General features: G+C 40.3%; 1 protein-coding gene across 7 annotated transcripts in view; it reads right to left on the bottom strand.

Moving 5' to 3' along the window:
* Positions 1-4,018: 4,018 nt before the first annotated feature.
* Positions 4,019-13,661, bottom strand: part of CARMIL1 (capping protein regulator and myosin 1 linker 1) — a 398,843-nt gene continuing 389,200 nt past the window's right edge. For 3 of the 7 annotated variants that reach the window (XM_049884969.1, XM_049884962.1, XM_049884983.1), the window contains 2 exons: positions 11,933-12,082; positions 4,020-5,103 (listed from right to left, as the gene is read on the bottom strand). In XM_049884969.1, coding sequence (XP_049740926.1) covers positions 4,967-5,103; positions 11,933-12,082 — 287 coding nt within the window. In that variant the 3' untranslated portion in view covers positions 4,020-4,966. Of the gene's footprint in view, positions 5,104-11,932; positions 12,083-13,661 lie in introns of all 7 variants that reach the window. The other 4 variants (XM_049884987.1, XM_049884966.1, XM_049884977.1 and 1 more) reach the window with 4 other exon arrangements.

Here is a 13,661-nt window from a genome sequence, read left to right as displayed (position 1 = left end):
TCTTTGAATTCTCTGCAGGGAGTCAATATTAAGCTCTGAGCGCATCATTTCAGCATTGGATTTTCTGCATCCAGGACCCCTGATCACATGGTAAACAACTCGGAGTGTTCACCACCCTGGCAATGCTGTCCTTGAAATAATTCCTTCTTTCACAACTTTGGATGCCCAGGTTAAATGTTTTTATTATCAGGAATGTCCTCATGATCATAGCATGTCAAGGGAGGGAAAGAGTTGAGCCTAATCCCTGAAGTACTGAGTTGGCTGTTGATGCATGAAATAGGCACACAATGTTAATCGTGTGTACACAATGTGACAGCCCCATTTTGCTTCAAATCTAATGCAAGCTGCTGTTAGAAAGTATGGATGGATGACTTGAGTTCTATTCACATTTGCCACCATCCAATGAGGACATGGATCCTGCCCTTAGAAAAAACATATGTCCTCTCTGCTGAGGTTGAGAAATCTCTGACTGGGGTCGGTTTCTCATTCATGAGATAGATTTTTAGGTATGGCTCAGGGACTTGGTTCTATGTAATTTGCCCCTACAAAGGAAGCTACAAACTCAAGTTGTGATTATGAAACAATATAAAATCTGACCTGAGCCTAAGAAATTCTGAGATGCACATTTGTAGGTCTCAAACACTTTGTTCTACATTTTGAGCCTTGGCAATTTTGGTGACAGTGGCAGATAGTGATCAACATTCCAAGCCCCAGGCAAACCACCCTGGCTCTGGGCAGATGACCATTCACACAAAAGCCAAATAAGCCAGTCTCCCTTATTTGTCTCACAGATAAGTTGTTGGCTTAAAAGTAAATACTGTGTAGTTAACAGTACCAGCTGTCACCAAGTTGATCCTGACTCATGCGACCCCATGTGTGTCAGAGAACTGTGCTCCATAGGGTTTTAAATGGCTGATTTTTCAGAAACAGATTTTCAGGACATTCTTCTGAGAACATCTGGGTGCCCCTCGGTTAGCACTCAAGCACATTAACTGTTTGTACCACCCAGGACTCCATGTAGAGCTAATGGCACCAGCAGATTAAATTTACAGCCCAGTTTGGTGAATTGAGCTTTCTCCTGCTCTTAGCTTTCTGACATGTAAGGTGTGTGAGCCAAGAATTGTAGGAGGCTTGGATGTTAAAATAATGCAGCTTACTAAGGAGATAGTTTGCCCAAGCCTGTATCATGAGTGAGGGAGTAAGGGCCAGGCTGCCTCAAAGTATTGCTTTTAGTTATAGTTCTGCTTTGTCCAGTCACTCTCAGGAGAGGCAAATGAAAACTCCAAACATGAGAGAGAGACTAATAATACAGTGTTTCTGTCTTTCTCTTTATCATTCTATTGCTGTTTGCTTTCCCTACTTTGCCACCCTGGTCTGGCTTTTAGCAATTGGGCCAAGGGGCTGGATTCTGGATTAAGGAAGTGAGTCAGATGTAGGTTTCTGTTTGGAGTGTGTAACTTAGGAAAAGCAGGACCCCAAACACGCAGTGACAGAACAGCGAGGGTCTGTGAAATTTTACTACGTCTTTGTTGTTAAACCAAAAAAAAAAAAAAAAAAAAACGCTCCTGTCGAGTTGATTCCAACTCATAGCAACCCTATAGGACAGAGTAGAACTGCCCTACAGGGTTTCCAAGGTGCAGCTGGTGGGTTCCAACTGCCAACCTTTTGGTTAGCTGCTGAGTTCTAACCACTGTACCACCACTGCCATCAAGTCAGCCCTTGACTTATGGCGACCGCAGTCACAATGGAATAAAAACACTGCCCAGTCCAGAGCTACCCCCATGATCAGTTGGGATTGGATGACATGGTTTTTGGAAGTAGATTGTCAGGCCTTTCTTCCTAGTCTATCTTAGTCTGGAAGCTCCACTAAAATCTGATTTAGCATTCATAGCAATATGCAAGCCTCCACTAACAGAAGGATGGTGGTTAGGCATGAGATGCATTGGCCAAAACTGAACCTGGGTCTCCCATATGGAAGGGGAGAATTCTACCACTGAGCCACCAATGCCCTCACACTGCTTCCTTACCACCTTATAGAGTGAGTAGAAGTGAAGGCCAGACTTCAGAATCTATAGCTTTCTAACTAGAGTGTCCCATTGGAACTCCCTGGACAAGCTATAGAAGGTGTCCATCAATATTCTTGCTGAGGGTAAAAAAGACCACAGAGGGAGAGTAGGAATGAATACCATGTTATTTTCACTGTAGGATTACAGTTGGGCAGTGCTTTTTATCTACCAAGTAAACCAATATTGAAGAAGAAATCCTTTCAAGGCTATCTCAATTTAGGATTTTCACACTTGGGATTGAGGACGGGTCCAACTTCTCTGTTGAAAATTCAGGGCTAGCCTGGCTGCCTACTGAGATTGCCTGTTGTAATTCATTTCCTCCTCTTCACAAAAGGTATCATTGTGTTTTCCCTTCAAGTTGGCAAAATTATTTTCTCTGGGAATATTGTGTTCTGCAAATAGAGCGTTAAAATGAATAGCCAACAAGAGGAGACGGAGCATATGGGGTAATAAGCCAATACACCACACAGTCAAAAGGATGCGGATGTCTTTTCTGCTGCAGGCAATCCTCCTTTCTCATGTTGACTACCCTCTTCCAGGACTTTCAGTGGCCAATTTTTAACTGCACTTTGGCTTCTCTCCCACACCTGACACCTTCCTGACCAACTGTTGGCCAACTAGCATGGGCCAAGTAGACACAAACTAACCAATGTTAAACTAGGCCAACTAGCATGGGCTGAGTAGTCACAAACTAACTGATGTTAAATTAACCAAAAAAATTAGAAAAATAAAATTGGGAAGTCAGCCTACCCAATCCAGCCACACAATGGATGCATCCCACAACAGAAGTGATTCCTGGGTTATTTGGCCCCTCTGTGGTACACCTTGAGGGTTCCCAGGTGGTACAAATGGTTTGTGTTCAACTACTAAAGGTTGGCAGTTTGAATCCATTCAGTGGCACCCCGGAAAAAAGGCCCGGTGACCTGCTTCTGTAAAGATTACAGCCAAGAAAACCTCACAGAACTCAGTTCTACCCTGTAACACATGGGGTTGCCATCAGTCAGAATAGACTCAATGGCAAAGGGTTTGGTTTTTATTTAGTTAGTATGCCTGAGACGGGGTGTGAATTCCCTATGCCCCCATTCTTAGTTTAGGGTTTGCACATGGCAGAAACAGGAAACATGCCTGTAGTTCAGTCTTCCATGAAGATCTTGACCTTCTCCCTTCTCTTTCTCCAATAACAGCTCCTATGTTCTAACTCAGAGAGAGGCTGCAACCTGCAGCAGACGTAGTTTTACCACATGGTATTTCTAAATGAACGTGAACTTGATTACTCTTAGACTGAACACTCAATTTCTGATCCCCCCAGCTCTATGTCTACTATGGGTCATATCATACATCTCTCAGGGATACTATGAATAAGACAGAGTCCCTGTACTTGTGAAGATAATACTTCAAGGCCTAGTGCAAACATCACCTCCTCTGACACCTCCTAAGCATCACAGACAGAACGAGCCACCTTTTCCATAGCACTTTTATCATGAGTTCAGGCTCGTATTACACATATTTAGTTGGGTTGTATGTCTTCCTCCCCACAGCCTGATAGCTCATAGAGGCACCAAGCTCATCTTTGTCCTCTTAGACTTCTCCCACTTCGATGGCCACTGGAGATGTCTGTTCCCATCAGCATTTATGACAGCAGAGGCCACGTTTGGAGGAAACAATCTTTGATCTGTCCAGCCTCATGAAATCACGCACCTGCAGAAAACCATTGAGTCTACATTTTCTGAGCACTCACAGTATGCCAGGTGCCGGTCTGGCTGGAGGAGGATGAGAAGGCAATGGAATTACCAAGTTACATTTATTTTTAATGTCATGGCTCCCAGTTTGATTATCTGGAAACTGTGATTATTCTGGTTTTTGGAAACAAAGTTCACCACCACAAGCCCGTTCTAACTGAAAAAAAAAAAAAGTAACTGGAGAAGGTAAAAAATTCCATTTGTAAAATCATTTTATTGGTATAAATATACATATGAGTAAAATCCCTCCAGCCTGTAATGTAAGTGAATATTTGTGAAATGTCTTAAAAAGAGTAGTAGTTTTTTTTTTTTTTTTAATACAGGGGGCAAAGTATTCTCTCATAAAATCACTCATTAAAAGCTAATATGCAGACAGAAGTTAAAGGCCTTCAAAAAACACAAATATTCATAAAACCTCATTCCAATCAACTATATACATGAATCCGGGCACGTGGTAGAATCAGCTGGGGGCTTCCTGGACGCTTTTCTTCGCTGTGCTTAGTTGACGTTATGCAAAGGTCACGGACCAAGCTTTACATGTACAATTCCACATCAGGAAGGAAGAAGTTCCCCATGGGAGAATGTAAAAACCCTACCCACCATCTAATGTATATATACTTTATACAAGTTATTTATTAGTGTGCTCTGTTAATATAATTACAATGTGCAATTGCATACATCAAGAATAAATTGCTATATCAGCTCATGTGCAGATCTGACACAAGTACTTTCAGCAGCACCCCATACAATCTGCTGGGTGGCATTTCCTTGTGTGAGAGTGTGTCCAGTTACTTCACTGATCTTCCAAAAACTCCTCTGGCTGGGTAATCTGTAGCCGCTGCAGAGAAATTCAAGTAGGACCCATGGAATAATTGCTGGCTTTCATTGAAGGCATATGAAGGAATGTTTAGAAATCAAATGCCAAGGCTTGGCGGGGAGGGGAGAGGAGACCAAATAAACGTGCTTTGATTGCTTAAGAAATGGATTTGTTTCTACACTCAAGAAAACAAACAAACAAAAAAAAAAGGTGGGGGGGCGGAGCAGAGATATGGAAAGAAAGCACCAAGAAAAGAGTGCCTGGGAAGAAGCATTGCCCTCGGTCCCTCTCTGATGGCTAACAAAAAAAGCATCCTGCAAATGAGACATCAGCAGGGGTGACCTTTACACAAAAATAAACTCTTTTTCTGCTTCTTCCCCAGAGTCGCTAGACTTGCTGCCTTGACGGCCATCTTTGCTAGGAGACTGTTGCTTCTGTTCTTGATACTCTTGGGACTGCTGGCCCCAGCTTCTCCTTGAAACTGAAACAGAAAGGGAAGGAAGTCATAAAATCTATCAACAAGATAATACCAGTGGCCTGGCCAATAATGGGACCCTGGAAAGTGGAGGGTTCGGGATAAGCTTTCTCAGAAACAATTTACCAATGACATTTAGTGACTCTAGACAGAAATTAGACGTGGACCAACAAAAACCAGAAGCAAATTTAAGAAAAGACAAAAACAAAAACACCACAGGCTGTCTATGAAAGGTAAACCTCTCATAGACGTGGTCAAGACCCTGAGGGGGAGAACCCCAGAGGGCGTAGACACCAGGGGAGCAGAGGAGATGGCCAGGAAGGAGGAGCACTCTGAAGCTGTTCTGTACCAGGTGACCTCCTCAATCACAGCCAGCCCCTTGCTCAGCACACAGAACAAGACAAACATAGCCTTGAGGAGGCACTGGCTGGACGGACATTCCGTTTGATGCCTTCTGCAGATGACTTAGGGTTGGTCATCCCTGCTTTGGGAACAGGATACCAGGAAAGACCCCAGGAATCTTTGTCAGACTGGTCTGTGTCTCATAAAACCTCAGCTCCACTCTCTAGGACTTCTTAAGGTCTTGTGGAAATGAGTTAAACATTGCCTGTGGTATATGGAGTCCTTCTGGAGGCAATCTCCAGGTAGATTATTGTTGCCTGTTCTGACTACATATAAATAGGAAGGCTCCACTGAGATTTTCAAAACAAGGATGGGAGGATAATTACTATAAATGAGCCTTCATTACATGTCAGGTACTCTCTGTATTATTATTGCCACTCCTCACAACTACCTATAAGACAGAGTAGAATTGCCCCATAGGGTTTCCACGGAGCAGCTAGTGGATTTGAACTGCTGACCTTTTGGTTAACAACCGAGCTCTTAACCACTGCGCCATCAGGGCTCCTTGCAAAATTTGGAACCAGGATTTAAAACCAGGTTTGTTCTCCAAAGCCCATGTGCTTTCCAATTAGATCATAGGTTCACTCCTACTCTACCTTGGGAAAAGGTTCAAATGGAGTACTCCGGCACAGCTATTAAGAGCTATTAAATATTACTCACCATGTCTATTGTATAGATATCGCTTAAGCTAAAAATATCACACTCACATACTTTATGTGGCTTGAAAGAAGAATGTAGAGCTCTCATCACTCAGAAGTTCAAATGTTCCAACCAGGAACACAGTGCTTCAGTCCTGAAAAACCTACAGGGTTCATTTGATGCTTCTAATCATTTTGATTTTAGGATCCTGCTAAAAAAAAAATTCATCTTGCTGGAGCTGGCTTTTAAATGTTTAACCCACTCAAGAGTGTTTCAGGAAGTGAAAGATTATTAAACCTCATGGTTAAAATGTAAACATAATAAAGTACTTCCCTTGACAGTTCCTTTGTCAGGGCCAGCTAGATAATAAAAATTTAAATTTTTAGTTAATGACAGTAAGCTGAAATTACCTCAAATTCTGCAAAGAATAAAACTTCTAAGTCTCATCATAAAAACAATTTTTCAAAAATTTGGCTTCTTTTTACCAAACATCCTTAAGCAAATTTTTTTTGGGGGGGGGGGAGATGCAAAAAATAAATACTGTAATTGGTTTTTTTTAACTTGCTTTTATATTACATTAAAAAAATTAAATGAATTTGTTTGATCAGTCCTTTGAAAATTATTAATAACCCAGCCATTGGGAAAAAAGATAAATAAGTCCCTGTATTTTGCTGTTAATCAAAAAACCAATTTGACAGTAATACACAAAGAGTCCTTTAAGTTCTTAATTCTATTTATTCTAAGAACAGGGTGAAGTAAAGAAGATTTATAATATCTTCATCCTAAAGACACGCTGCAGTAAATCTAAGCTCAAGATAGAGTATTACTAGTGGTATCTGCTAGACATTTTTTTCATTCCAAATTATTTCTCTGTATCAAATGACTCAAAAAGAAATTTCCAACACTATAAGCTCAAGGGAAGAAACAAATACATTGTTAATTTGTTTCTCAGAAAAAATATATTTGCTCTACTTCTTAAATTTAAAAAATGATAAAATGTTTCATCTTTGTCAATATTTTAGCTTCCTGAAATCTCAGGTCTAATTCATGTTATGTGATATGATACCTGAGTACTCTCTAAAAATGAGGAAATTCATGCAACCAGCCATGTTTATATCACAGATGAAAATGGAGATAAACCTAAAGACCAGCATCATCCCAGCAGGTCTGATTAAAATTCAGAGAAATCCAACACAGGAGTCTTTCTGCATGAGGCTGATAGCCCTTCAGTCTCATTCAAATGTTGATTGTCTCCAGTCACTGACACCGAACTTCTGGGTCCACCAGGGCTGGACAGGGGATAGGGAGGACTAACGCAAGCTTCATCAAGTTAACAAGCTGGTTTCTGGGTTGATAACATAGATACACTACCAGTTATGAAATCAATTTGTTCAAAACAGTTGCTAGGAATAATAATGACATGTTCTTCCTAGAGGGCTGTTAAATCATTTCACTATGGCTGCTGACACTTATTTCAAAATCCATTCTATATGCTACCAATTGTGAATGTAAGTATGTTAGAAACACTAGTACCAGGTTGACATTTTCCTTAGTATTGTCGGTAGGCACCATTCTCAGATAGGAAAACTGAGGCATAGTGAGATCAAGGAACTAAAACCACAACTAATGCAGCTGAGTTGGAAGACAAAATACCTAAGGTCTTCCGGTCTCTTGCCTCATTAGTCCAGACCACCAGTACAAATAGCTTTATAGGAAGAATGTTCTTTGTCACGTTTCTTTTCCAGCCCTTACAAAGCATGATTTGATTGCATACAATTAGGATGCTAATTAAAATTATATTGAAGTTGGCTTGCTCAAGCTTCCATTAGTGAACGGCCCAAATACGATTATGTCTGTTTGAAAGTTAGAACTCCAGAACTTATTTTAAAATATTTATAAAAAACTCAAAGATTTTCTGCTAATTCAGACAGATCTCCTCCTAAGGCAGCCTGATTTAATGTTTGACTTTATTCAGGGCAAAAAAAAAAAAAATATTGTTTTACTACATTTCTTCAAGTATTTATATGCACAGTTCAAGTACTAGAATATCTATATGTCTCTGTATTTATCACCACTCCACATACCGCTGAAATTAATTTATAAGAAGTACTCAAGTAAGTGAGTAGGTCATTTACTCAACAGAAATACTCTATATTCACATCCCATCTATCAAGGCTATAGTTGGTGCAGAGAGGCTCAAACATGAAAGCTGTCATTCTTGAAGATGATTTGACTTTGCATATGCACATGTATGTTCTAATTTTAATGCTTCTTAAAAGTGTGTGTAAATTCAGATTCAGAGATTCATATGAAAATTTGAGCTCTTCTCCATTTTAAGTTCCACTGATATCCATATTTCCCAGGAGGACAACATTATGATGACCTTAGTAGTTGGTCCTAATTTTTTATACTTTTTTGGCAAGAGCCAAAAATGCCAACCAACTCTTAAATTTCTCTTAAAGAACTCACGTAGGGAAAGTGGAACCTTGATCTTGTGGAAAAAGAAAGAGCACTGCCTTACAGACTATAAGCCACAGCCAACGATTTGTTGGCTACGGGTTAGACTATGGAAGAGGCAAATGATATATAAAAGGAATCTCAGAATCAGACAGTCTGTACAACTAAGATCCATTACAATGCACACAAAGTCAAAGCCAAATGCATACAAAGTCTCTTCAAGAAAAGAGACTATATGCTAATGAAAACATCATAGCTTACAATACAGAGACGAAATGATATGGAATTCAGAAGGTACAGTTACAAATATTCCAAGCATTTTACCTGTCAAATCAACATTAAAATAGCCAGACAATTAAAACAGGATAGTCATGGGAAAGATAGGCAGCATGATTTGAGAACAATAGTCTCTGTTTTGTTTCACAAATACATGATTTAAGAAAACAAAGCTGTTTTAGGGTAAACAAGGCTGCTCTTAAAAGACTTAAAGGAAAATACACACCGTGGTTTAACAGAATTGTTCTACTGAATGCTACCTGTTAGTCAGAACTATTTAGAAAGCAGACTGCCATGCAGTTCTCAGAGGTGAACACAGTTAAGTGGTAGGCATCGGCACTAACAAAAGAAAATTAAAAGCTGCTGTTAAAAATCACTTTTGGGGACTGTTGGGCTGTCAAGACCTCAAGGTGGGACAGCAAATACAAGATGGTCCTATTTAATTCCATCAAAATTTGACACAGCCCATCACAATGAGAATTGTAAGCCAAAGAGGTCATGGAGTCACCGGGAAATAGGAGACACAGATTTTTACTCCTTGCCTTTCTGTGATTTGGCCCATCTCTGTGCTTGCTCATTCTCTTTCTACTCTAATTCAGTGTCTTACTGAATGATCACTGTGGCATTGGGGAATGGGCTCTGAGCCTACACGTATATTGTATAAAGTGCTTTTAATAACCTCTTAAAGAAGAAAAACTTATTATCAAGGATGTTTTGGTTAATAATCAAATGATGAGTCCACTGATACAGCAGTTCAGATGTAAATTTGCAGAATCTATAAACATCTATATAAGGGTGTTCTTATCAAGAGGCAACATATAAACCTTCTAATTTAATATATTCTCAAAAATAACTCTACCTCTTCAGAAAATACATGTCTTGGGTTCTCATTTATGTAAATTTTCTATGACTTGAAGATAACAGATCTTCTTGGCAATATCAGATGAAATCTCTTCAAGAGAGAACAGTTGTTAGAACTGTCTATAAACAAGTTTACCACACAGGAAAACCTTTCAAAGTGAAGGGCCACCTCAGTTTGTGTTTTCTAGGGCAGGTGCTGTCTGACTCAAACAATGCTCTATCCCTACATGACCTACAGACTTTGCTTTATGCTGGGGGTCATGTCCTTAACTCCAGCCTGTCATCTAGCTGGTATGAGCTAGGACCCTAGGCAAGTCTGAGCGCACAGCTCAGCCAAAGATATCACTCTAGAAGGCTGGCTCCAAGCATTGTCACCAGTAGGAAGCTGGTAAATGCTTTTAGGTTTTTGCTGATTTTGTTTTTAAATCTATGTCAAGGAAAGTTCTCAAAAACTGTAGTTCCCACTTGAATTATCATAACTCAGGGGGCTGTTAAGTTTGAGGGGGGCCACAAGAGCTTTCTTATCAATAATAAAGTGAGAGAGTTTGAAAACAGTTTATCTTTTTGCAGTTGGCCAAAGCACTTCATGAGTAGCCACTACGGTCTGGGAGGCTTGTGCGCTGCTATGATGCTGAGCAAGTTTCAGTAGGGGTTCCAGATTAAGATGGACTAGGAACAAAGGCCTGGTGATCTACTTCTGAAAGTCAGCCAATGAAAACCCTACAGATCCCAACGGTCCAATCTGTAACCGATCATGGGAATGGTGCAGGGCCAGGCAGTGTTTCATTCTGTTCTGCATGGAGTTGCCATTAGTCGGGGGCCAAAACAATGGCAGTTAACAACAACATCCCTGCAATAAGGTCTCTCCCATTTACTTGTATCCTGAGACGCTTTCTCAAAAGGCACTGAAGGGTGTGGAGTTCTAGCCGGAATGCTGGGCCATGCATATAATCCGTAGGAGCCTAAATTCACTCACATTATTGTTCCTTGCCATCGAGTTGATTCCAACTCATGGCGACCCCGTGTGTGTCCAGGTAGAACTGTGCTCCATAGGGTTTTCAATGGCTGTGACCTTTCAGAAGTAGATCGCCAGGGTTGTCATCAGAGGCATTCGGCCCGCCAACCTTTTGGCTAGTAGTCGAGCACTTAACTATTTACACCACCCCAGGGACTCCACCACTCACATTCCCAACATTCACACTAAACCAAAAAAAACCAAACCCAGGGCTGTCAAGTTGATTCCATCTCATAGCGACCCTATAGGACAGGGTAGAACTGCCCCATAGAGTTTCCAAGGAGCGCCTGGCGGATTCGAACTGCCAGCCCTTTGGTTAGCAGCCGTAGCACTTAACCACTACGTCACCAGGCTGATAAATTAAAGTTTTACAGTAAGAAAATGGTCTCATTTCAACGGCATAAGTCCTTTAACAAAATCTCATGTATCAAAATATCTGATATTCTTGGTCACAGTAAACAGCAATGCTTGTTCTAAAATTTCCCATTAGAGGTTAAAACTGATTTGAAATCTGTCTCCTTTTGTCTCTTGGGACTACTCTTACCTGAAGAGAACATTACAGGATTTACTATGGTGTCAAATGGAAGACAGAAGGCACAGAGTAACTGCTGTAAAATAGAATAAATTGTTCCTAAATGTTGAAAAGATAACTAGTACTTTTTCTTTCTTACTAAAAGGTCATAAAATATCCACTGAACGATATGTACATGACATAAGGTCTACATCTAGTTAATGGCTTTTAATTATCTTTTTCTAAAAAGTGTAAGAAGTTAGGCCAATATTCTCTAAGGGTATAATCTGTGCTACTCAAAGAATTTCTGATTTCATTCCAAATGAAATTTAACAGAATCGTAAAGATATAAAGGAAGAGAATATGACCTCAAATATAAAAATAAACCTGCACAATCACAAAAATTTGAAAGGACAAGTCACTCTACTCCAAAGTAACTTGGTCCTCCTCAAAAAGAATTTCTAATTGTAGATTTCTATGTTTTCATGTCAACATTTTTTGCCCCAAATGGAAGGACCATCCTGCTGCTGTACAGAAAAAAAAAAAAAAAAATCTGCTCTATGAATAATCCCTAGCCCAGTCCCAGGTTGGAAGTTACTCAATTAAAGTTCCATTTTGTTAGTGCCAGTTCATAAGCTTTGGATCAGTGAAGGATGATAATCGAAGGCTCTAACCATTTGTTGGCTGTGACTTCCTGTGCCCAATTGCATTCACTTCCTCTTCCGCAATGGTGGAGTACAGTTTTGAAGATCTTTTCCCTCTACTGGAAGGCTTGTCATTGTCATGATCTGAATTTCTTTTGTAATAATCTCCTCTTTGCACTACTGAGGAAAAGGGATTCAATTTACCCTTTATATTAGCAAAGACATAAATGTGTTGACATTAATATAAAAAATAGTAATATTAAAAGTTAAATATCATCTTACCCACCCCACTTAGGATTCAAGGGACCTGTTGTACTGGTCCTGGGCAGAACTGCCATTATGTACAGAACTCAACAGCCAACATTATGGAAATGTCGTGCAAAATGAGGTGAGCTTTGAGTCTGCCCCAAAAAGGTTCTAACAAAAAAGCCCCAGTGTTACCATTTTGATTCCATGATGGGTTAATGGAAATCACATTCACGATGGAACAGTCCAGAAGAATCACAGTGATTTACCTGTTTCAGAAATTAGTTGGGCACGCTAGTCCAGAGGGCGGCACAGAACAAGGAAATGGAGTAACCAGCATGAATAACGTACAAGAAAATAGGAAAGAGTACATGAGGAACACTTTATAAAGAAAAGACAGGGCTCACGAGTGGCTGTCATTCCTGATTCACCTTAGTGGACAAGCTAATAAACAAGCTGAAGTCACGATCTTACCGCTTTGGACATTCACAACCTGTTCTCACATCTTGTGTATATTTTGACCTGAACTTGAGAACAAAGTGATACCATCTCTGATTAGCTTATTCTGGATCCTAGAGGGACAGTAAATGTTTGCCATGGCTCCACAGCCCCTACCATCCAAATGGGAAGATGGTGGCATGAACTCAATATCCACTATTGCAGGAAGGGAGGGAGGCAATTAAATGTCTACCACTGAAGCAACTCAGTCTGTTTTATTTCTTATCTTCCAGGTAAAGAAAACACAACTTTTCCACAGTAGCTAAAGGCACACTAGTGGCATTCTGTATTTTACCCACTTAGGTAGCCCTCAGAAGGTCCATGATGCACATTCTTACTCGAGAGGCTGGTAGGTTACTCTACACCTTGTTTTGATCGTCTATAGGCATCTAGAAAACATCATTTTCCAAAAATGTTAAATAATTATTTTTAACTCAACCTTCTGATGTTTAAAAAAAAAAATCCTTCGATATTTATTTTAGTTGTTTTAGACAAAATGAGAGTTCCTACTTACCACTATTATCCCTTCCCTGCCTCCCTCTCTCTCTCCTTTGGATTCCTGCAGACATTTTCAAAGCTTCCTTTTAAGTAAAGATGTAAAGTAAGCTTTTGCGGGAAGGAGGAAAACGGAGGGTAGGAGTGAGGGAGGGGCTGAGTGGCAAGACCAGGGCTGCCAGGGGCATTTCCTTGGTCAGGTCAGCAACGACTAGGGGCTCTTCCTCCTATCCCAAGACTGCCAAAGGCTGTGACTGTAATACTGAGCCCTGTATTTATTTACTCCATGTGGAATGACTATAGGTACCAGCCACCACAGATGATTTCAGTTTCTGATTGATAGAAGTGGTTTACTAGCTTTGGTCAAAACCCAGCTTCTTTCATTCCTAGCCAATAGATGGCTATGAACATGGAAGCTTGTACCCACCAAATAAATCTTCAGAATATGTAGGAGAAAGCAGGCAGTGCTACTATTATTATTATTTTAATGAGACTCCCAAGACCCAAAGATAGTACTCAG

This window comes from Elephas maximus, chromosome 1 (genome assembly GCF_024166365.1).
Source record: "Elephas maximus indicus isolate mEleMax1 chromosome 1, mEleMax1 primary haplotype, whole genome shotgun sequence".
NCBI classification, from domain to species: domain Eukaryota; kingdom Metazoa; phylum Chordata; class Mammalia; order Proboscidea; family Elephantidae; genus Elephas; species Elephas maximus.
Note: the sequence above shows the minus strand (reverse complement) of the source record. Positions and strands in the feature narration are given on the sequence as shown.